The sequence below is a fragment of the Phacochoerus africanus genome, chromosome 7, assembly GCF_016906955.1.
Source record: "Phacochoerus africanus isolate WHEZ1 chromosome 7, ROS_Pafr_v1, whole genome shotgun sequence".
NCBI lineage: Eukaryota > Metazoa > Chordata > Mammalia > Artiodactyla > Suidae > Phacochoerus > Phacochoerus africanus.
Genome location: NC_062550.1, coordinates 11815721 through 11837246, shown reverse-complemented (window position 1 = coordinate 11837246; position 21526 = coordinate 11815721). Strand labels below are relative to the sequence as shown.

Sequence of the window (21526 nt, the reverse complement as noted above, 5' to 3'; positions counted from 1 at the left end):
TGCGTATACTCACCACAGCGCCAACTCCATAGCTAGCGGCAGGGGCGAGGGCATGGTAGGGGTCGGCTGTGTACACCCTGCCATAACTGGAAAAAGAGGTACAATCAGGGAGATGAAGGAAAGACAGTAATCCCCCCAAACTAAGGGGTTTCCTGTGCTGAGGACTTGTGAGTCACTTGGTCTTGGATTGTTATTAGGAAACTGGCAGAATGGAAATAAATCTATCCTACTCCCAAACGCAATAATGGAAAGTTCCTCAAGTACTTCTACAGAATGGAAAAGGACGGAGTTGGAGATGAGCAAGAAGGAACTGGGGTCAAAGCTAGAAAGTCGCAGAATAAGCTGGAGGGAGCGGAGAGGCCGGAGTGGGTGGGTTTCTGGCGGGACAGAGTCCATGGGAGAAGGGCTGCAGAGCGCCCAGGTCAGCAGGCAGCCCCGCGTGCCACGTGCTGCTTTGGAAATGGTGTGGGAGGGCAAGGGGAGGCATGGGGATGGCACAGTGCTCGTGGCTCTCTGTACATACCCGTCGCTGTAAGCGGCGGCGGCGGCTGCAGCAGCGGTGGCTGCGGTTGCAGTAGCAGGCTGTGCATATCTGTAGGCTGCATATCCACCCTACAGGAGAGAAGAGACCTGACTTTACAGATACCTCTCCCCTGGGTGGACAGGTGAACACACACCCACCCACACTCGGACGAACAGGTACATACACATACACAGACGGGACACACATGGAGACAGACACAAACACAGACACACATGTGGGAAGAGGATGTTTCAAACTGCATCAGTCTGCATGTTATTTGTTGCAAAATTAAGCTCCACAGAGGGCAAGGATCTGCTTTCCAATTTGTAACAGTAACAAAAATAAACTACACTAGAGTGCCTCCTCTCAACTCTAAGAAATGAAGACAGGATTTGGGATCTGTCTTTGTTGGAACTTTCAAAGGGAAAATATTTACAAAGAGGTCCAGAGAACTTTCTCTGACTGACAGGAAATGTAAATGACAGAGTTAAAACACACTGTATTTATATGAGTTAACTTCAGCTTCTCTGAGGCTACTCAGATTGACCTACTGCTAAGAGACTCCATTACACAAGGAAAGGGCCCATACAGTGTGAGGCTCCCTGTGGCTTAGTGCCCTTGCCAGAGGCTAAGACAATCAAGCAGTATTTAGCAGGAAGAACCAGTGCAGATCAGGGGTTGGCCAACCTCCATCTGGGAACCAGTGCAGTTCTGCCACCTGTTTTTGAAAGTAGTTGTGACAGAGACCGTTAAGGCCTATGAAGCCAAAAATCTCCACCACGCGGCCCCTACAGAAAAAGTACGCCAATTCCAATCGCTACTTCAGAGGCGGACACATCAGATTACAAAGGGCTGAGGCTCCTAGGGCAAGATTCAAATAGACCACAACGCCCTTGAGCATTTAACTGCATTTATTTCCTTCCCTAAATAAGGTTTTAGGATTCTTCCTGTTGTCGGCTTTTCTTCCAAGGGTTCAAATATCCTATCAGTCCTAAAGAGTTTCAAACTCCCCCATCCTGCTCCTTTAGTTTAGATGAACCAAATACTCAAAGGGTTCTCACTGTGGGGGTGAGGCATATGCACTCCTTTATATGTATTTCAGAGTCAGGCACAAGTGCCACATGAGACAGGCTATTTAAAAAAGTGGCCAGCGCCTTTTCCTTCTTTTTCTCTACATCTCTAGAATTCATCTATTTTTACCTAAACCTAATAATTCAGGTGAGTACTTTTTTTTTTTTTTGGCCATTCCGACAGCATGTGAAAAGTTCCTGGGGCTAGGGAATCAAACCTGTGCCAAAGTGGTAACCCGAGCCACAGCAGTGACAGCACTGGATCCTTAACCTGCTGAGCCGTCAGGGAACTCCAGGCGAGTACTTTCTTGCTTTACAGTAATACAATCTTTTCCCATCAAATACAGCTGTGCTGTTCAACAGGGCCACCCGGACAGCGCCTGGCAGTGAGCTGGAGCACACCCTGTTTCTGTAGGTTAGTGTGTCCATTTCTCACTCGCTTCCTTCCCTGTGCTTTCTACTTTCTATTCCTTCAGATGTTCAATTTCTGCTATGTTTACAAAGGAAGTTTCAAGTTTTTCTTTATTTCTTTATTTACCTATTCAATGGCCGCACCTGCGGCATATACCGACATCCCTGGGCCACCCGAGCCATGGGTGTGACCTAGGCTGCAGGTTCGGCAACACTGGATCCCTTAACCCACTGCACTGGGCCAGGGATTGAACCTGCACCTCTGTAGTGACCCGAGCCACTGCTGTAGGATTCGTAACCCCCCTGCGCCACTTTGGGAACTCCAAGAAATTTCAAATTTACTTCAGTATCATTTCTTAGGACTGAAAGCAAGTATTTTCTAAGGGGACCCTGTTCTTAGGCATCTGAAAGGGCAGATTCTAGCCTGATGCTTTTATTCTGAGCAAATCTTACTCTGGAAAACCTGCAATTCCTTCTTAGAGGTTTCTACGGCTTTTTGCTTCTTTCTTATACAATTTATACTTTCTCTAACGGAAGAAACTATGGGTTGAATCGGAGCTGTAGCCGCTGGCCTATGCCACAGCAACGCCAGATCCGAGCCACGTCTTCGAACTATACCAGGGTTCACAGCAACACCGGATCCTTAACCCACTAAGCGAGGCCAGGGATCGAACCTTCATCCTCGTGGATGCTAGTCGGATTCGTTTCCACTGAACCACAATGGAAACTCCAGGAAATTTATTCTTGCTCTTTAAATTTATGCTGCTTGAAGTCATCAGAAGTAGATTCAAACACACACTCAAAAAAAAAAAAAATCTTTGATTGGCTTTCAGTGATTTTGTATGATTCCTTCTTTGTTCTTCAAGTGAATGACTAAGAAAAGTAAACACTGCTTTCTCAATTACAAATCCTCCCACAGATATTCATATAAGTAAGAAAGCTCTAATTAATATTACCAAACACTGGCAGTGAAACCATAATGGATAGGGCTGTGGCTGGCAGCACCCGCAGAGGCTGTGGTCCTCTGAATTCCAGCCCGGCTTACGCGAATGGGCAGGCCAGACGGACCTGAGCAGAGCTGCACATTCAGACGGCAACACATGCGCTGCCGTACATATACACATAAATATATACATTACATGTAAACTAGCTGAAGTGGCTTTTTACCTTATTTCTTTTTGTTCCCCTTAAACTTCTAAAGAAGAAATGAAATGGTAAAAAACATCTGTTAAACAAAACCACATGTAGTTTCCTCATGGCTCAGCTGGTTAAGGATCTGGCCTTGTCACTGCAGTGGCTCAGGTCGCTCCTATGGCACAGGTTTGATCCCTGGCAGGGGAATTTCTGCATACTTGTTGGCTCAGCCAGAAACAAAAAACAAAAAACAAAAAAACCCAACAAAACAACATGCTAATCATTATGGTTGAAATTTTAAGCTCTACATAAACCTTGAAGGCTCAGTTTTTCAGTTTAACTAGAGATGGTTCTACTTGTTAAGAATTACAGTTTACTAGTGTGAAGTCTATAGGAGGGCTATCTTTTGTAAAAGATCCTTGTAAACTAGGATAAGGTGGTAAACCAGCATCAGGAGGCTTGTCTCTAGCATTCCTTCAAAATCCAAAATAATCTTTAAAAACTGAAAAAGTTAGGGTCATAAAAGCAATTAAATTCTAAATGGAGGCCTTGGGAAAGAAGTCTCCTTCCAAGCCAGAAGAAGTGGAGATAAGCTATGTGCAATCCTTACCTTCTATTCTAAGTGAACTCTAATGTTGAGCTGGAATTTGATGTGGTCCTCTGCTATTCAAATTCAGAACACCCAGGACAGGGATGCAAATATTTTATTGACAATAAAAGGCTCAAGAAGAATATCAGCATTAAGAAAAACTACATTAATTTTTTTTAAAAGCAGGTAATAATACGTCAACATGTCTACTCTCCTAATTACTTTATGATAATGGTGCTACAGAGAAGCCCTTTAAAGGAGGGGGGGGGGTCTTTGTTTAGGACAGGCAGGTAACATTCTAATAAACTAATTTGGTAATTCACTGGTGACCACCCCAAAATTTGAAAAATTCAATTGTACATCATGGTTTTCCTCCTCTTAGATGTATTCTGAGTACAAAGTATTTCTGCTGGTGCTTTACATTGGTTATTCAAGAAAATATCTCACATAATATAAGGAGACGAAAATTCAGATATATTTATTTCTATTCTGGATTTTGGAATGCATAAGGACTCTGGGCTGAGAAACTGTTTTCTCAACGTTCATTTCTACTAGCGAGTCTGAGGTGGTTTATGGAACATGAGAACAAAGTGCAGTTTGAAACACCAAGGGTTTCATTGCTGTTTCTTAAGTTTTTCAAAAAGAACAAGGGCGGGGAAGGGGGGTAGGAGAGATAGGGTTCAGGCGTGGGGAGGGGATATGGCGCCACATTTATTAATCACATTAAAAACTAAGCATGCCAACATCTGGAGCTAAAACAACCAGCAAAATCACCACGTTCAGACTCGGATTGGCTAACTCTATCTATCCCAGCATTCTCTTGGGACAGCGGTTTGCCCTAGGCTCTACCACAAGCTCGGTGAAGTACACAGCCTCAATTACTAGAGCGTGCAGCCACAACGACCTGGTATTACGGAAACAGTCAGTCACCACTTGAGTTAACATTCCAGACCCTAACGACTGGCCCCTCCCCAGCCCAAGAAATAGTCAATCTTGCCCACCCGAGCCCTGGCCCACACCACAATGTTAATAATTATAACAAGCAGTAACCCATCTGTTATATCAGAGAAGGGAACAGAGACTCCACTGAGAGATTTAGAGTGAGATGTTAACATTTCTTCAGCTGACTGCACAAACAAACAAACAAAAAAAAAGAGGAGAAATAATTCATTTGGAGATATGAAGTCATGAAATAGCTGATGTGTATTGCTTTTAACCATGCACTGATGCAAAACTGAAGCAACCATTAATAATAAAAATTAAAAAGGACATATGTATTTACACACAATCAGACCTGTTTGATCTGAAGCAGTTTGCAGATTCTATCTGTGTGTGATTTGAAATAAAACAAAAAATGGGGATTAGCATGGCCACAGCACACCCTAATGTAGGAGGGCACACACGGACAGCTTTCTGGAATCTGACAGCTCAATAAATTTGGCATGGCTAAGCCTGGTCCAAATACACACATGCCCCTTTAAAAATCATTACCCTCTATTCCTCTGAAATGCATTCTGAATGACGTCTAGTGCTCGCAATTAGGGCAGCCCAGGGCTCCATCACTCCCCTATTCAACCTTCCTGACCCCGTGGTGTGACTCAGCTCCGACCCGCAGTGCTCACTGGTATGCTTGCCCACTATCAACACCCCGAATTCGGACCCAGTGCTCTTCTACAATATTTCCTCTGTTTAAGCATTGTATCGTCTCACTTAGCTGTAGCACGGCCCTGCCTTCAACCTCTAGCTTTTTCAAAGGAAAATGCTGGTACCTCTAAGATCCTTTTGCTGTCCTTGTTAAAGTCTTACTTTTCCATTGATTGATGTCACTTCCTAGGGATTTTCTACTTACTCCACCCTGAATCAATTTTATGGTCTAATGAACTTGACCACGTTGCCACGTGATCCCCCCCCCCGACCCTTGATTCTGTAGCTGTGTTTTAACCAGCACAGGGTGGAAGCGTTCTGCCTATCGTCCCTCTTGTACCCCACCTTCAGCTTTCTGTCTAAGTTTAACCTCTCACTGGTAGACTTTCCCCTTGTCTGGATTTTCACCTGGCCTTTAATTTTATTTTTACATTTTGGTTTTAGGATTTACATTAAAACAGGACTTTGGTGAGCATGTGATGTCAAGACACCTTCTTTCTACCTGGAAGACAATGACATTATGTGACAAGGAAAAGAATGTGTTTTTCAAGACCAGCAGACAAAATTAAAGCTTCTTCCCTACATGTAGTGTTTAGATTTATAGAGTAGGGGTGGGTGGGTGGGTGGGTGGGGAGAATGGCAGATGTGATGCTTCAAATCTTGACAGCAGAACACAGACCTAATCCATCTGGCTTGGGTCTAGTGCTGTGTCTCTGGGCATCACTTTGTCTCTGAGTGACTCTGATTCCTTCCTTTCCTTCACTCCTCCCCATCCCAGCTGAGACCCACGGCTCCAGACTGAACTTGTACGAGGAGAGGCTCTTTAGGAGAACAGAGCTCTTCAATGGTAATATGGCACCTCGGACTACATGTGAAAAACACAGACATGAATGCAAAACTCGTAATAATGATTAATACTGTTAACGCTTTGGACTGAGAGACCGACCTACTTTGGAAAACGGAGGTGAAAAAATTTTAAGGAAATGTTTTAAATTTATCTTAAAATTGAGGTTAAGGAAAAAAATTTCATGACCAACTTGCTATCTTCTGCTTAGTTATTACTTTCATGATAGATGAGAGATGACCTTTTATTAACTAAGCCCTTCAAACACTACTATTCCATATCTCCCCAAATTAGTTTCTTTCCCAAATCCTGCTGGGTAGCCACATAAATAAACTAACTGAATCGTAAAGAGCTATCTACTGTTTTCTTGGTTCTTGCATCCAGCTATTAGCAAATCTTCTAACAGTGCATTACTATCCAAATGAACTCACTAATCTCGTCTTAGGATGAAAGGAAAAGAGGGCCAGGGAAAGAGATGATCCCATTTTAGAGTCCCAATATGTCTAGGTTTTTAAGACAACCTCAAGCTGACGTAGCAGCACAGTCCAGTTACTCTTAGGATTTCACAACGGGGCCCGATTTGGGATATAGGGTCCTGCTGAGACAGAGTCTGCTTTCTCACTTTTCTCGTTCTTCCGTAGTGGTAGGAAAACACCCCCAACTGCTAGGCTCTCCAAATATAAAAGACCACTTTAAACACCATGGATCAATGTGATTGACGAACTAAAAGAGGTGGCAGTGATGGGACAGTGCGTGTGACACACCTGGTGCGGATGTGTGGCAATGGGACAGGAGGAGCACTGAATTTTGGAGGTTGTGCCCTTGTGTAAGGAACTTGACTGGGTGCACTGCTGAGGTAGCAGGGCTTAGATCACACGCTCACAAGTCTTGATTGTCCAAAAAAGCCTCTGTTCCCATCTCTAACGTGGAGCTGGAATGGTTAGTATAATTCAATTTTTTCACTGCAATCCACAATCTGATTGATTGGCAGGTCACACTGGCACTCCTACCTGAGGTATTTTAGCGCTAATGATTGGTTCCTGTAAGACTATTCTATAACAGAACACAGGAAGAGCAGTTCAAAAAACACAGCTGTGGAAGGAAAACAATCATACAAAAAAGCCCGCTAAGGGGCCCACCAGCCTTTTCTTTCCTTTGGATGCAAGCATGCTTTTCACAGGATGAGGAGGAGGAGCAGTTTGTTATCCCGTTAAAAAAGTGAATTAGGGTGAATTATGCCTTTTCTACTGGTCAAAAAAAGGGGTGGGGGGGGGCAGGCAGGCAGGCACCATCCGCTACACTCCCAAGTCTTATCCTAGGAGTCGCTTTACAAATCATGGGCACAATTGCTAGATCAGTTCTTCCAGAAAAGAATGTGCCACCCAAGACACAGCGAGGAAGAAAATGGCCAGCAGGGATCACGGCCTAGGAACAGAACAGGGAAAGAGATTTAAAAAACCAAAAACTAAAACCTTTACAGGTAATCGCTTAAATTAATACAACTTAAATAAAACCAGCAACTTAAACTCTCTTCCCTCACGTTGTTTCTTTAAGCTCGGCTTCAGGGCACATTGTACACCAGATAAACCCTCGTCTCTATTTCTAGTCTCTGAGGAAACAAGAACTAAACGTACTTTGAAAGATTTCTACAGAAGGGAAAACAAAATGTACAGAGAGAAACAGAACAAACTCAAGGTAAAATGACAGAGTTTGCTGTAGTTGTGTGTTTTTAAAGGTCTCCTTTGCCGCCTCGCATGTGGAATAGAAACTATGAAGTTTTAAAAACTGTATGAAAAGTTACACTAGGCCTCGCTCAACAGTTCCCTCCTCACACACTCTTGGTTTTCATTCCCGTAGCTGGATGTTATTTCAGCACTCGTGACCAACTTTTTCCTCCAAGAAACTGCTTTAAGGTGACAAGGGGCCATGCTCAAAAAAATGTTTTGGCAAGGTCACTGAATTACTTATGTTCACCTGGATAAGGTGATCTAGCTGGTAGGTTAAAAAAACAAAAATAAAAACAAAAACAAAAACCGCAAGAGTATTTTCTCAACAAATACAGAAAAAACCATCTCTCTATTAATAAAATCATATATTATAAACTAAAGAAGTGAGAGACCTGTAAACAAATATTTGGTTGGTTGCCTTAACAAGGTGGAAGCAGGCAAATCTTAATAAGACAGGAGTAGGCCACACTTTAAGAAATATCCCAATAAGGAAGATACCAGAGGAAAAGAAAAGCAAAAAAGCCCACATCTGACTTAAGAAACAATTCAAGTGAAAGTCTAATAGACCAGATTCCAAGGAAACAACTTAAATAAATAATGTAATGATGAGTTTCATGAGAATGTGGACTAATGTATGTGGGGGAATGTACATGCTAAGATCAAATGTAAACACATATATTTAGAAAAGTGCACTTTGGTGAAAAAGTAGGATATAGTTTCCCAACCCTCAAGTCTCACTGAGCACACACAAAAAAGATCTTTCATAACTTCTTGAAAACCATGAGGAAAGATGTAGATTTTAATTAAAGGACTAAGAGAGATAATGAAATACGGATTATTTGGATTTTATGCTTGGCTAAAGAAATACTTTATGGAATCTGGGTAAGTCTCAGACTCTCTAAAAAACATATCTACAAAGTGAGAGGGTTGGACCAAATCGTGGCTGAGGTTCCTCCAAGCATGTTAAATTAGAGCATATTTTGAAGGCCTACTCTAAACAGGACCATTCGTAGTTACCCACAGAATCTCAGCGATTGCTCTATCCTCCCTCCACTTCCTGCAATACAACCTCTGAGTGCATGAATGTTTTTATTTTATTTTATTTGGCTGTGCCCATGGCATATGGAAGGTCCCGGGCCAGGGATCAAACCTGTGCCACAGCAGCAACCTGAGCCGCCGCAGTAACAACACCGTATCCTTAACCCGCTGTGCCACAAGGGAGCTCCATGCTTTTAGGCTGCCAGAGAATCTCTGGTAGACTGTGGCATTAGTTCACTGCTTTGAGAAGGTCAGGGCGGAGAAAGCATTGCCAGACAATTCTAACCTATGTCCAAGGAATCATTTCATGCTGGCAAGTTTTTCTTAGGAAATTGTTTCTTTTAATGATTTTGGTGGTTAGACTAAACCTGCATTCAGAAAAAGACCATTTAGAGAGGGGTCCCAATAAGACTTCAAAACTCAAAAACTTGTCTGTCAGATCACTCTGTCCATATTTTAAATAACATGTGACAACCGATCACGGAACTTTAGCTATGGCTAGACAGTTTAAATAACCGATGATAACGGAGGCGTTAATGTAGCTGGTCAAATCAACAAATCCTGAGATGGTAAACGTTTGTAGAAGACTCTAGGTTGCTGATGATGCCACTCTGGATGTTTCCCTCTGGACGGCTCTTAAGAAAGAGCCCCGCACTGGCTGTGGACTTTCTGATGCAGAGAAGCCTTAGGCCCTGAGTTACCTGGTTTCCTCTTATTCCTACCCACTCTTCACCGGCATCGATTCCTTATTTCACTTTCATGAGATAATGCTCTCTCGGCCTATGTAAACTCGGGAAACACACATTTCAGAAAGCTCACTGCCCTCTACATAAATCAAAGCGCTAATGATCTAAAGAGGGATGTGAAATGAGAAGAAAAGCAGAAAGGGGAAAGAGTTGATTTAAGGCTAAGCTAGTCCTGTTATTTATGTATGCACATGGTACAACAGTAAAAAAAGACTTTAAACCTGCTGATCATCTCGCAAATACATTAGTGATACACAGAACATCTGTGGGGACGGGGAAGGGAAAAGAATATGTCCAGTAGACTGACTCTAGCAATGATCAGGAAACCCAAAGGCTTAGTTTTTGCACCCAGGGGCAAGCGCAGTGGCAGAGAAGCATGCTTGCATTCTTAAATATATAAATATATATATATATATCCACAAGGAAAAAGAAAATAAAAATTAAATAACTTATATTTAAAAAAAAAAAACCAAACCAAACCAAAGAAACAGAAAAAAAAAGGCTGGCTTGTCAGGGGATGGGGTCGAGAAGGCCCCAGTGTGTGTACTTACATAGAGGTCAGCACCGTAAAATCCGTCCTGGTAAACCACACTGCAGAAAATCCACACAAAAACAAAACAAAAAAACAAAAGAACAGAAACACATTCCGGTTATTGAGGACGGCAGCATGCACATGCGCTCTACACGGGCAGGTGATGTATGAATACGGAACCTGGGCTCGGGGCGAGCGCGTCAGGGAGGAGTGCAGGCACCCGCTTGCTTGCTTGCTCGCTCGCTCTGCAGCCCCGGGACAGGCAAGGCGGGCAAGGAATGCGGTGAAGGAATGCGCCACCCGCCGATGTGGTGTTACAGTAAGAGGAGAACCACAAAGAGCATGCCCAGACAGCCTGAGACAGCTATCGGAGATCTGCTGCACTGGACACATCAGCTTTGCATATTTGGAGTACTTATTTTTTTAAGTAAACTTGTCCTAGGAGGAAGTTTTTCTTTAAAGAGCTTCAAAAGGGGTGTGTGTAGGGGGAGGGGGCAGCGGGTGTGTAGAGAAGGGTTTAACATAAAAGGGGGAAAAAAAAAAGAACCCAACGAATTCCATTAGGGCAGGACCTGTATGCAAAGTTATGTCTCATAATTATGTCTAATGTCTTGTTAGCAGTTTCATAGTATCGTGTATTTTTTTTTTCTGATATCCATACATCACCTGCTTTTCACCCTGCACATTAGACATGCGATAAGATTTGGCTGATCACACAAGCATGCAAAGTATTATTATTCAGCATTTTAAGAACCAATGCAACACCTCGGAAAAACAAGTCAATCAATTCTGACCAAAGTAAACAGAGAAATGTAATTAAAAAAAAAAACACAACCAAAAATACCCACAATGCATTGCTTTCACAAGCAGAGATAATGAGCTAAAGGTTAAGGTGATTGGTCCAAGGTCCAAGAATTGAAAGGTGCAGTGGGGATCCCAGATAGTAACAATATAATCCAGAGTGGGAGGAGTAACTGGAAGACTTTAAGGGTTCTTTTTAAACCATAAGAATATTCATGGAATTCTGAAAAATATAATTGATAACTGAGATTCTGGGCATGACCTGTTTTATTTAAATGAGTAAAACTGAGAAGGTAGCTGATTAGCTGATAAGGAATAGAAGAGTTTAATTTCCTGTTGAATTTGTATTGAACAAAGAAAATACGTCTTTTTTTTTTTTTTAAAATCCTGAGCAACACTCAACTATTATAATTGAAACACAGATTACAAACCTTTTGAGGTATTTGTGCATATGATTTCCCCAAAACATTACTTTGGGACCAAAAGACATGGAATAGCAGTAGAGAACAAAGGTAAGATTTTCTTCTTTGTACTGGTTAAATCAAGATTTGGCTGCTTAAAATTAGATCTGTTTATCATTTATTCAACTAAACAAGTTAGAGACTTTCACTACTACCTCCTCTGTTATAATAAGCTATCAAGTGAGGTCATCATATTATAATTTTAACTTAAGTATTTAAATAACTTGTTTATAGGCAGCTGGGAAGTTTCTGAATTCTACTCCCAATGACGTTTTGTTGCATTTACAGGACAGAAGGATTACACTCCGCGATGTCCCAAGTACGCTGTGCCTCTGTATTACCCACAGCAGGCAAATTAACTCATCTGCGAGGTTCAATTCCACCCATTTTCAGAGTCTCTAATGACAGTTAAAGTCTGACCTTTAAAAGTAATCTGCTTCTCAACTGCATTTTAGTTAAAAAAAAAAAAAAAAAAGCCTTAATTCATAATGAGAAGGCTGATAAAATGCAAAGCACTGATGCCAAGTGGTGATTAATTAACCTTCAACTATTTCAGTAAGGGGATATAGGCAAAGATTAAAAAATACTTCTTCTACAGAGAAGAGTGGTGGCATTCGAAACATGGACACATTTCACAGTTGCATCACTCACTGGGAATATTCACCTAAATTCTACAAGAACTCCAATATTCCCTATGTCAAATGCCACGAGGAGGCTAGAACACAATGAGTAATGATGAAATTAGTTTACTAAGCTGAAAGCAATTTTAGGCCATTCCCCATAAAATACTGGACTTATTCCTTGCCATCTTCCATGTAAACATGTGATTTAGTTAATAAGAAAGAAAACATGGGAAATTAGTGTTCAATGTAATGCACAGAAATTGATGTGATTAGACATAAAGATAAAATATATTTGAGCAAATATATACCTGACACAGACTAAGCAGAGAGAATGCGTTCTCACGTTTGGCCAATATACTGAAATGACCTATATTAAATAGGAACGGATTCAACCACTTTATAAAGTAATTCAGGAATATTAAAAATAAAGAAGTCCCATGTTTCTGGTGAGCAGTATTTCTTTGCAAGCATGATGGTAAAATCTCTTGGATTGAAATGGAAGACACTTCATGAACAATTTTCCTAGTGTGTAGAACTTCCAATGTTCAATTTTATGTTTTACTTGAATATTCCTTGATGAAACAATATTGCATCTTTATTCACTTCTCTAAAAAGAGATGTCAGAGGTTGAAGGTCAAAGGTCAAGTTGAGAGAAAAAAGGATAAAATTAAAAGTAAGTAATGGCAGAAGATGGAGATGATGGGATGCATGGGATTTAAACATCTATAAACTGCAAATGAAAGTTTATTTCTAAAGAAATTCCCTTCCAGTGGCTTCTGGATCCTGCCCATTTCAACATGCATACTTGTCTGATAAAAATGCTTTAATTCTGTGCAATTGAGGACCCAAATGGCATGTCCCTTTGGTCTGTGAATGAATGCTAAATCAGTACACCTCATAGCCAATTCTGCTGTCAGAACAGGACCTTACAAAGGAGGCTCTCTCCCTTCACATTTTAACTAAGGGGCCATGAATGGGCTCCTGCCATTGTGTTTATGCCTTAATAAGAATATGGGAAAAAAATCTGTCACAGGCAGAGAGAAAAGATGAAGAACACAAATGTCACATCTTTGAAGAAAGTCTTGATACAACTAACTTGTAAAAGTCCACTCTTTATAAAAATGTCCATTTTAGGCTGGCCCTGAGAAACAACAAAATCAAAACCTGCCACCTCACTCCTTCTCCCCCATTCTATAACGAAGGATTTATTTGTTGCTATGGAATCATTCCACTGCAGGAGACACCTCCACACAAAATCAAAGGGTGAAGGATGCTCAGCTACATTAGCTGTTTTACCCTCATTCAGAAGCCAACTGTAGTTTAATTCTTCCTACTTCTCCCTTTCTCCCTTGATTCAATTGGACTTGGTTCATCTTTGAATTAACCTCTTTTAATCCGTTTCCTACAAAGAAAGCAAATCCATTGTGGGTAACTAGCTCTGCTGCTCACCACCCAGGCAGCGGAACCAAAAGGGGGGGCATGTGTGGTAGCCTCAGCCCCAGCAAGGGTGGTGGTGAGGGGGGATCCAGCAGCGCAGTCTTGCACTACAACCTTGAGCTCCTAGTTTGGTTCTCTGCAGGAGTGTTAATCCATATTCGTGCGATGCTGAGTGAACTCCATGCCAACACACTGCTAGTGAACACGAGACGGTTCTGGCCACTGTCTTAAGCCACTACCGTGAGGGCTTAAGGTGGCCAAAATGCAGATTTATATAATGAATTGATAGTTGGTTACATTCTGATAATGGTATGGTTCTTGCCATCTAATCCGTTAATTTGCAAATATTTATAGAATCTCTACTGTGTGGTACGGCAACATTCCAGAAGTTATGAGAGGGCCATGGTATCCTTTTTGTCCGGCTGCTTATTTGGGAATCTACTGCTTACCCTGGATAGGCGGGAATGGCTGTTGGAGGTACCGCTCGGACCGCACCGTATACCGTCCGCCCTCTGCCCCTCAGGTGGGCTCCTCTGAAAGCGGCCGCCGTGGTGGCTGCAGTTGGGTAAGGGAAGCCAGGAACTAAAGGGAGACCCAAAATATGACACAAATGTCAACTTGCATTCAGCAGCAGGTAGACAGTAACGACTCGCTTTGAAACAGTTACAGGAAAGATTTAAAGACATCCCGTAGCACAAGTTTTCTCAGAAAGAAATGGAAATCTGCAACTGGCAAAACGAACTGACTCCACACCCCACGCATCACAAATCTGGAGTGGGTGTTCTTTGTTCCTTCCCGACGTCGGCACGATGACGCAAGCTGATGAGAAACAGGTCAAGCGGCTCTGGGAGCTACTGCCATCAGGAGAGACGGGACTTTAACTTCTACGAGCAGTTTAAATCGATTGCTATCAACGTTCTCTGGCTGATGATTATTCTTGTTTCCAAACATCATTACAAGGACATAATTCTCCTTCCTAAGAAGGCCCTTTTGTGTTCTGACACGCTGCCGCACTCCAAGGCACATGCAAGTCTCCAGACGTTTCCCTAGTCAGCTTTATTCTTCACCTGAAATGTTTTAATCCAGAAATGTGAGGTGAGAGGGAAAAATACCTCTCCCCTGCAGTCTTGCATCCTTAAAGAGGCAGCATTTTTTAAGGGTCTATTTTAAGTGTGCTGTCCTCTGGAAAACATGCAGAGACATTGATTCTGTGTCTGCTGAACTCTGTCTAATTATACCTCTTGCTGGAGCTAAACGGCTCAGGTCAAAAAGACTTTTAGAGACATCAACAGAGCGGAGAGTAATCAATAATACTGGAGGGGCTTTTCAATGATATTCTACTGGAGGGCCCAAAGCTGGCTTGCAGATAACATGTATAACATATGCCACAAATAATTACCTCTTCTGTTTTCTTTACTGTTAAGTGCAGCCTAAAATTTTCTTTACATGTCCTCACCCCCTTCTACCTCTTCCAACTCTTGCTTTTGGGCAACCTTAACATTTGGTCAAAAAGATTCCGTCACAGGCAAGCAGGGCAAGGCACTGTGATGGTATTTCTCTCTCTGGAGAATGCCTCCTTTTAAGTTATGTATTTATATGGGAAAAAAACCCAAAACAAAAAAAGGCCAACACATCATGGTTTACTCACAACAGTCAAAACCCATGCCAGGTCGACATAGGCTACTTACTGATTAAAGGAATGTAAGTGTTGATGCCCCCTCTTCCTGATAGGGGCACGGCTGCGTCATTGCCTAGTGACACATCTGCCTGAAAGCTGGATGCTGAGGGCATTAAAAAATAAAAATGCAGAAAGGTTACAAAGGAGTAACAAATTGAAAAACAACAGATGTTTTACATGCACATAAATAGCACAAATGGAAAAACTAAATACTACCTGCATACAACTCGGGACCATATACAGCGCCAACGACTGGGCTTAATTTCCAACCTGAAATGGAAGAGAGGACAAGGGAGGCATTTACGACTCCATGAGGATAAGGGGAAACAGGGAAGTCTCCTTAACTGTATCAAAATGAGCAGGATACCTTCCAGGAATGGATGTGGTAAGGATGAGACTGTATTACATAGAAGTCAAATCATTATGCTATACACCTCAACAGTGCTGTGTGTCAATTGCATATCGATTAAAAAAATTTTTTCTTTTTGTCTTTTTAGGGCCACACCCGGGTCATACAGAAATTCCCAGGCTAGAAGTCGAATTGGAGCTGCAGCTGCTGGCCTGCACCACAGCTCATGGCAACGCCAGATTCTTAACCCATAGAGCAAGACCAGGGATAGAACCCACATCCTCATGGATACTAGTTGGGTTTGTTACTGCCGAGCCATGATGGGAATTCCTGTCTTCTAAGATTTTAATTTGTAATGAGCAAAAAAATACATATATATATATAAAAATTTGTAATGAGCACATTTAAGTTAATCAGACCTTTAAGCTAAATGTATCCATGAGCCTGCTGTTGAATGTTAGCTTAAACATTTATAAATTTTTAAGTATTTCCAAACAACATTAGGTCTGATGTCAAATTTATTTCTACATTCCCTTTCTTGTCTTTATAGAAATATGGTAAGTGGTGAAAAAAGAACGCAGTACTACCCACTGATAATTAAAGAAGAGCAGAATTTCATATGAAAACATTAATCATTAAATATTTGTTGAATTTTATACAAAATAAGCAAACATACAGTATGATTTTTCTGAAAGATTGGGTCTTTGATTTACTTCTTTTTATGACACTGTAACATTGTGCCACTGCTACTCTATAAATATGTAAATGGAAAGAAGAAAAGGCCATTTACCAGCTCTAAACTCTATGAGCAAAGACATTATTCAAGAGAAAACCCATTCATTCGGAATCAATCCAATCCTCCATTATTTTTTGTGTTCATAGACATGCCTCTTCATTATTCTGCATAAACATTTCAAAATCTGGGTTCAAATCCTACTGGGGTTGAAAAGCACAAATATTTCACAATGTCAGACAAACTGAGTGACTCAAAACTAACATGAGCTAAAATGTTGACAATTCATCAGAAGGCACCTAGCACACTCTTCAAATCTCTAACATGGGAGCTATAGGTTTCTAAAGTTTGGTTCTAGTAGGCTTGAATACTGATTTAGAGTAGTATTTATTCATTTTTATTTTTTAATTTTTTTTGGCTGCGGCCGCAGCATGCAAGAGTTCCTGGGCCAAGGATCTAAGCCAAGCCACAGCAGGGACAATGTCAGATCCTTAACTGCTAGGCGACCAGGGAACTCCCTCAAATTATATTTAAAAATGAACTTTTCCTTTCTTACCAATGGCACTATTACTTAAGTACTCCCTTTAAATATAACGGATGTATGTTGTTATAATACATTATTTTGTTTTTTTAGGGAAGCACCCGCAGCATATGGAGGGTCCCAGGCTAGGGGTCGAATCAGAGATATTGCTGCTGGTCTATGCCACAGCCACAGCAATTCAGGATCTGAGCCCGTATCTGCGACCTATACCACAGCTCACAGGAATGCTGGATCCTTAATCCACTGAGTGAGGCCAGGGATTGAACCTGAATCCTCATGGTTACTCTTCAGATTCATTTCTGCTGAGCCACGATGGGAACTCCCCAATGGATGCAATTATAATAATGGCATATAATGGTACACTGTCAACAGTACTTTGAATACCTTTAGTTTTATACAATGGACAATGTATTTTTACAGGTGTTTGACTTTCACAAAACGAAAACCCAAAGAGAGCAATGATAGGTACCACTTCCAGGTCAATGAGTTACCACTACACTTCCCTGGGCTTCGTTTCCTAAATAATAAGCTAGGGATTTAGATTGCGATAATTTCTTTTTTTTTTTTTGGCTTTTTGCTATTTCTTGGGCCGCTCCCGCGGCATATGGAGGTTCCCAGGCTAGGGGTCGAATCAGAGCTGTAGCCACCGGCCTACACCAGAGCCACAGCAACGCGGGATCCGAGCCGCGTCTGCAACCTACACCACAGCTCAGGGCAACGCCGGATCGTTAACCCACTGAGCAAGGCCAGGGACCGAACCCGCAACCTCATGGTTCCTAGTCAGATTCGTTAACCACTGTGCCACGACGGGAACTCCTAGATTGCGATATTTTCTAAAGAGCCTTTTGGTAATTCTGTGCCTGACACTAGATAGATCTGAAAACATAATCAGATAAGTGAGGAAACTGGCCCATAGTCACAGCACAAAGTGAAAATCTAGAAACACAACCTCTGTCTACTCAGTTCCAGTCGGTAGCTTTTTCTGCCACGCCTTTCTCCCTGGATCTAAAGGAAGTTTGACATACCTGCCTGTCCTTCTTATTTTGTTTAAATGGGATTTTATCAAAATTACGGAAACTTCTTTCTGTGACAGCAATGAAAAGACGAAAACAAAAGGTAACGTGGAAGGTGGGGGCGCCCTAAGATACACCACTGATAAAATGGATGAGGAAAATGCAAATGATGCTCAATGCAAACTCTGCTGGTTTCCACCATCTATTTGAAAGGCCGAGTTACACATATTTACCGAAGACCTTCTGGGATACACTCAATACAAGTACACCTCTACCAGCACAGACTCTGGCAGGAGGTTCAAACGCAATTAAAAGGGAGAAATGCCCTTTTTTACTCTACATAAAATCTTACACAGAACTCTAAAATATACAGCAGAGAAGGAGGTCCACCAAGGAGAAGCTGTAGGGCTCAGGACCCCATCCATTTGGTTTTTTTCTTTTTTCGTCCAACAGGGACCAAACCCCTGTAGTACCACATATTAAAATGATTATCGTAGCTCACTCAGAGAATATGTGTCTAGATTGAATCAGACAACTGAAGCTAAGTTCTGTTTTTGTTAGACAAAATATTCACAGAAAAATTCCCTCTTAACAAGAAATTTATAAAACTCACGATATAACCTGTAGCCATGAAATAAAAGAGAAAATGTGTGCATGCATGCACGTGGGCATACACACACACACAGCCTTGGCTGTTACCTCTAGAGCATTCCTTTAAAAGGAGAACAAGGGATCAAGAATTAGTCTGCTTAAACTGGCACAACATTTTAAATCAACTATATTTTAATTTGAAAAAAAGTAAAAAAAAAAAAAGAATTATTCTGGTCATGCTCAGTTAAGTACGAATGAGGAGTAAAAGCGGGGGTTGGTGAGCACCGGGAGGGGGGGGGGGGGGGGGCTCATGGACAAGACTAACATATTACGAAGCACTATGGCAGCTAAAAAAAGAGGCTGCCCAAGTGGGGCCAGACTTGGGTTAACAGGTAACCTCAAAGGACATGTTCACACTGTATAAAGTGCACTTACCTGAGATGGTAACTAACACCTTAATAACTAAAAAAAAAGGTCACTTGCAAAAATTAACTCTCCTAGGGAAACAAAATACTTCAACAGAAATGAAACAACTCAAGAATGAAATCAAGAGAGAGTCTTTGATATCTGCAAAAAGTTCATCTATCTATACAAGAATATATGACATCTTTCTGGAGGTGATGTGTAATCTCTTACCATTTGCATACGGTGTGACCATCTTCTTATTGGTCATTACACGTGCTGTAGCGTTATTCACCTGAAGACAGAAAGTAGAAAGGGGGGGCAGGGAAGAAGGAGAGCACATTAAGGAACACGGAGGTGCTTATTCAACAACCAACAAGGTATTCAGTTTAAAATGTAAATTTCAGAGAGCAATGATTTGAATAATTAATATAGCAATATAAAATATTAACATATAGTATTTTAATTAAAGTACTTATTATTAAATGAGGCAAACAAGAGAAAAATGCAGTTTCTCGGTCTCCAAGTGGAAAACTAGGGCTACTTTTATCAACCAGGGCTCCAAAGAAAAAGGACATTTTCCAGTTCTTTGGCACTCTCTTAAACAGAGAAGTCTTTGCATTGAGGGAAAAAAGGAAAAGAGTAAATTGGGGATAACTCTGTACATGAACTTTGAAGTTCATTAATAAAACAGAGGCTTTTGCCACATTGGTTGGGAAGCGGATTTACAGGAAGATGGGGGGGGGGGGACCATGGATTTCACCTGTTCAGCATTTTTTGTATGCTTGTATAAGATTTTACTGTTTGAAGTCAGTAAACAAATATAAGGACTTATATTCCCATGTTGACAGACTTCAGGACCGTTCTGAATTTTCTAGATTATGTGGTCTATCCATTTAAGAAGAGAAGTTTTCAGAACGCCTTTAAATTAGGCACTTAAAAGAAGTGAAAAAATAAAGCTTATTTTTTTTTTTATGGTACACTCCACCCTCATCAAAGAACCGCATAAGTTAAAGCACCCTCAGTGCTAAGGTAAGCCGGGGTTCCCAAGCCGGTGCTGATGTTAAAAAGATGATGGCGCTTAGAAGCCAGGATACTGCAGCCCAGCGTCAGAATCAGCCTCAAAGCTCTTGGCAAGGAGGGTAGAGCCTTACCATGAACTTGATAATATACTGTGTTGTGATATATAAAAACAGGCCATTTTAAAAAAAGAATTATAAAACATACAAAATGCAAATACGTATCATTTCACCTCTAGGGATTTACAGTATGTGAAATTTGCATGGTGAGAAATCCATTAGCAAAAAAAATAAAAATGTTTTTTAAGGCAGATTTGGAACCAAAAATGTTTTAATATATCTTTCAGGATTTGTATAGTGATAATCTTCCCATGTGAGGAAAAGAGCTTGAAACTCCATTTACTCCAGTTTGACCCACCAAATCATATAAACATTTCACATTTAAAAAGAAAGAATGGGATACAACAATGATGAGACTGAGAGCATGCAGTTAAAAAACACACACACACAAATAAAAGAAAGAAAAAAACAATCAATTTTGGAAAGAAGGGAGAAAGTGAAGAGCGAGGCTCTCACAGACAAGGATTAGAATGGGGCAAGAGCTTCCACTAGCCGCTAGAGCAGAAAGCACCCAAGCACTTAAAGGAAAAATGGCCAGAACCAATCAGAAATCACCAGTCAGCAAAAGAGACCAATAGCTGCACAGAACAGAGAAGGGGTGGGGAGGGAGGGGGCAGGGCTAGGAAGAGAGCTGGGGTGAGGAGAACACAAAAGCGGGGAAGGGTACAGAGAAAGTCAGGGAGGCCATCGCGGGCAGGAGAGAGAGCTGTCAAGGGCCAAGAAAGAACAGTCACAGCTACAAACAGAGGTCTGGGAAGGAGGGAAAGGAGGAAAGGAAGTGGGGGCAGGAGGTGCATTAATAAAACCAGCCAAACTGGAGTTCAGTAACTCTGAGTAAGATGTGCAAGGGGAAAAAAATCACCATGACGTCAGTACTCAAACAGCTCAGACTGCTACCAAACAATATGTACATCCAAAGTCCAGGCGGCATTACTCAACAGCAGTGAAAATAAAAGGGGGAAAGGAAAAGGAAGAGGAACAAGTCAAATCACATTTTGTAGTGTTAATGTGAGATGGCAGATGGACTTTTTCTTTCTTATTTGTTTGTAATTACATTATAAAAAAGCTTCTTCTCTAGTGCTTTTGATTCACTTACCGCCAACGGGCACCATCGCCAGCATTGTGTATAGTTACCATGGAAAGAGTGAGTCAAGTGAAGGGCCCTAAATGCTAAACCATTGGAAAGGGAGGGGGGGAAAAAAAGCAAAATATGCAGACATCTTACTCAAAATGGTGGCTTTTATATTTCATACTTTTAAAAACTGGGAAGGGGGAAAGGAGCCAGTTAACCTTCACCGTGTAGTGAAAAAGGGCTGGGGAGCAACAAGTGGCCGACTCACTCCCAGTGCTAGTGCATCCAGCAGGCAGCCATCAAACCCTCTGGTGGAGGATTCATCCATTCACTTGAAATTCCCGATATTAAGTATAGTTAAAAGCCACATGAGTTTTGGAATCTCCTCCCACTCCCCAACAACCTCTATCTAATCTTTATTCCCTACT

General features: G+C 41.5%; 1 protein-coding gene across 22 annotated transcripts in view; it reads right to left on the bottom strand.

The window, feature by feature from the left end:
• Positions 1 to 21526, bottom strand: part of RBFOX2 (RNA binding fox-1 homolog 2) — a 270031-nt gene that overhangs the window by 7308 nt on the left and 241197 nt on the right. For 7 of the 22 annotated variants that reach the window (XM_047786414.1, XM_047786416.1, XM_047786403.1 and 4 more), the window contains 8 exons: positions 19122 to 19182; positions 15475 to 15528; positions 15269 to 15361; positions 14030 to 14174; positions 10278 to 10317; positions 5022 to 5053; positions 524 to 612; positions 14 to 86 (listed from right to left, as the gene is read on the bottom strand). In XM_047786414.1, coding sequence (XP_047642370.1) covers positions 14 to 86; positions 524 to 612; positions 5022 to 5053; positions 10278 to 10317; positions 14030 to 14174; positions 15269 to 15361; positions 15475 to 15528; positions 19122 to 19182 — 587 coding nt within the window. Of the gene's footprint in view, positions 1 to 13; positions 87 to 523; positions 613 to 5021; positions 5054 to 7225; positions 7269 to 10277; positions 10318 to 14029; positions 14175 to 15268; positions 15362 to 15474; positions 15529 to 19121; positions 19183 to 21526 lie in introns of those variants that run through there. The other 15 variants (XM_047786418.1, XM_047786419.1, XM_047786411.1 and 12 more) reach the window with 8 other exon arrangements.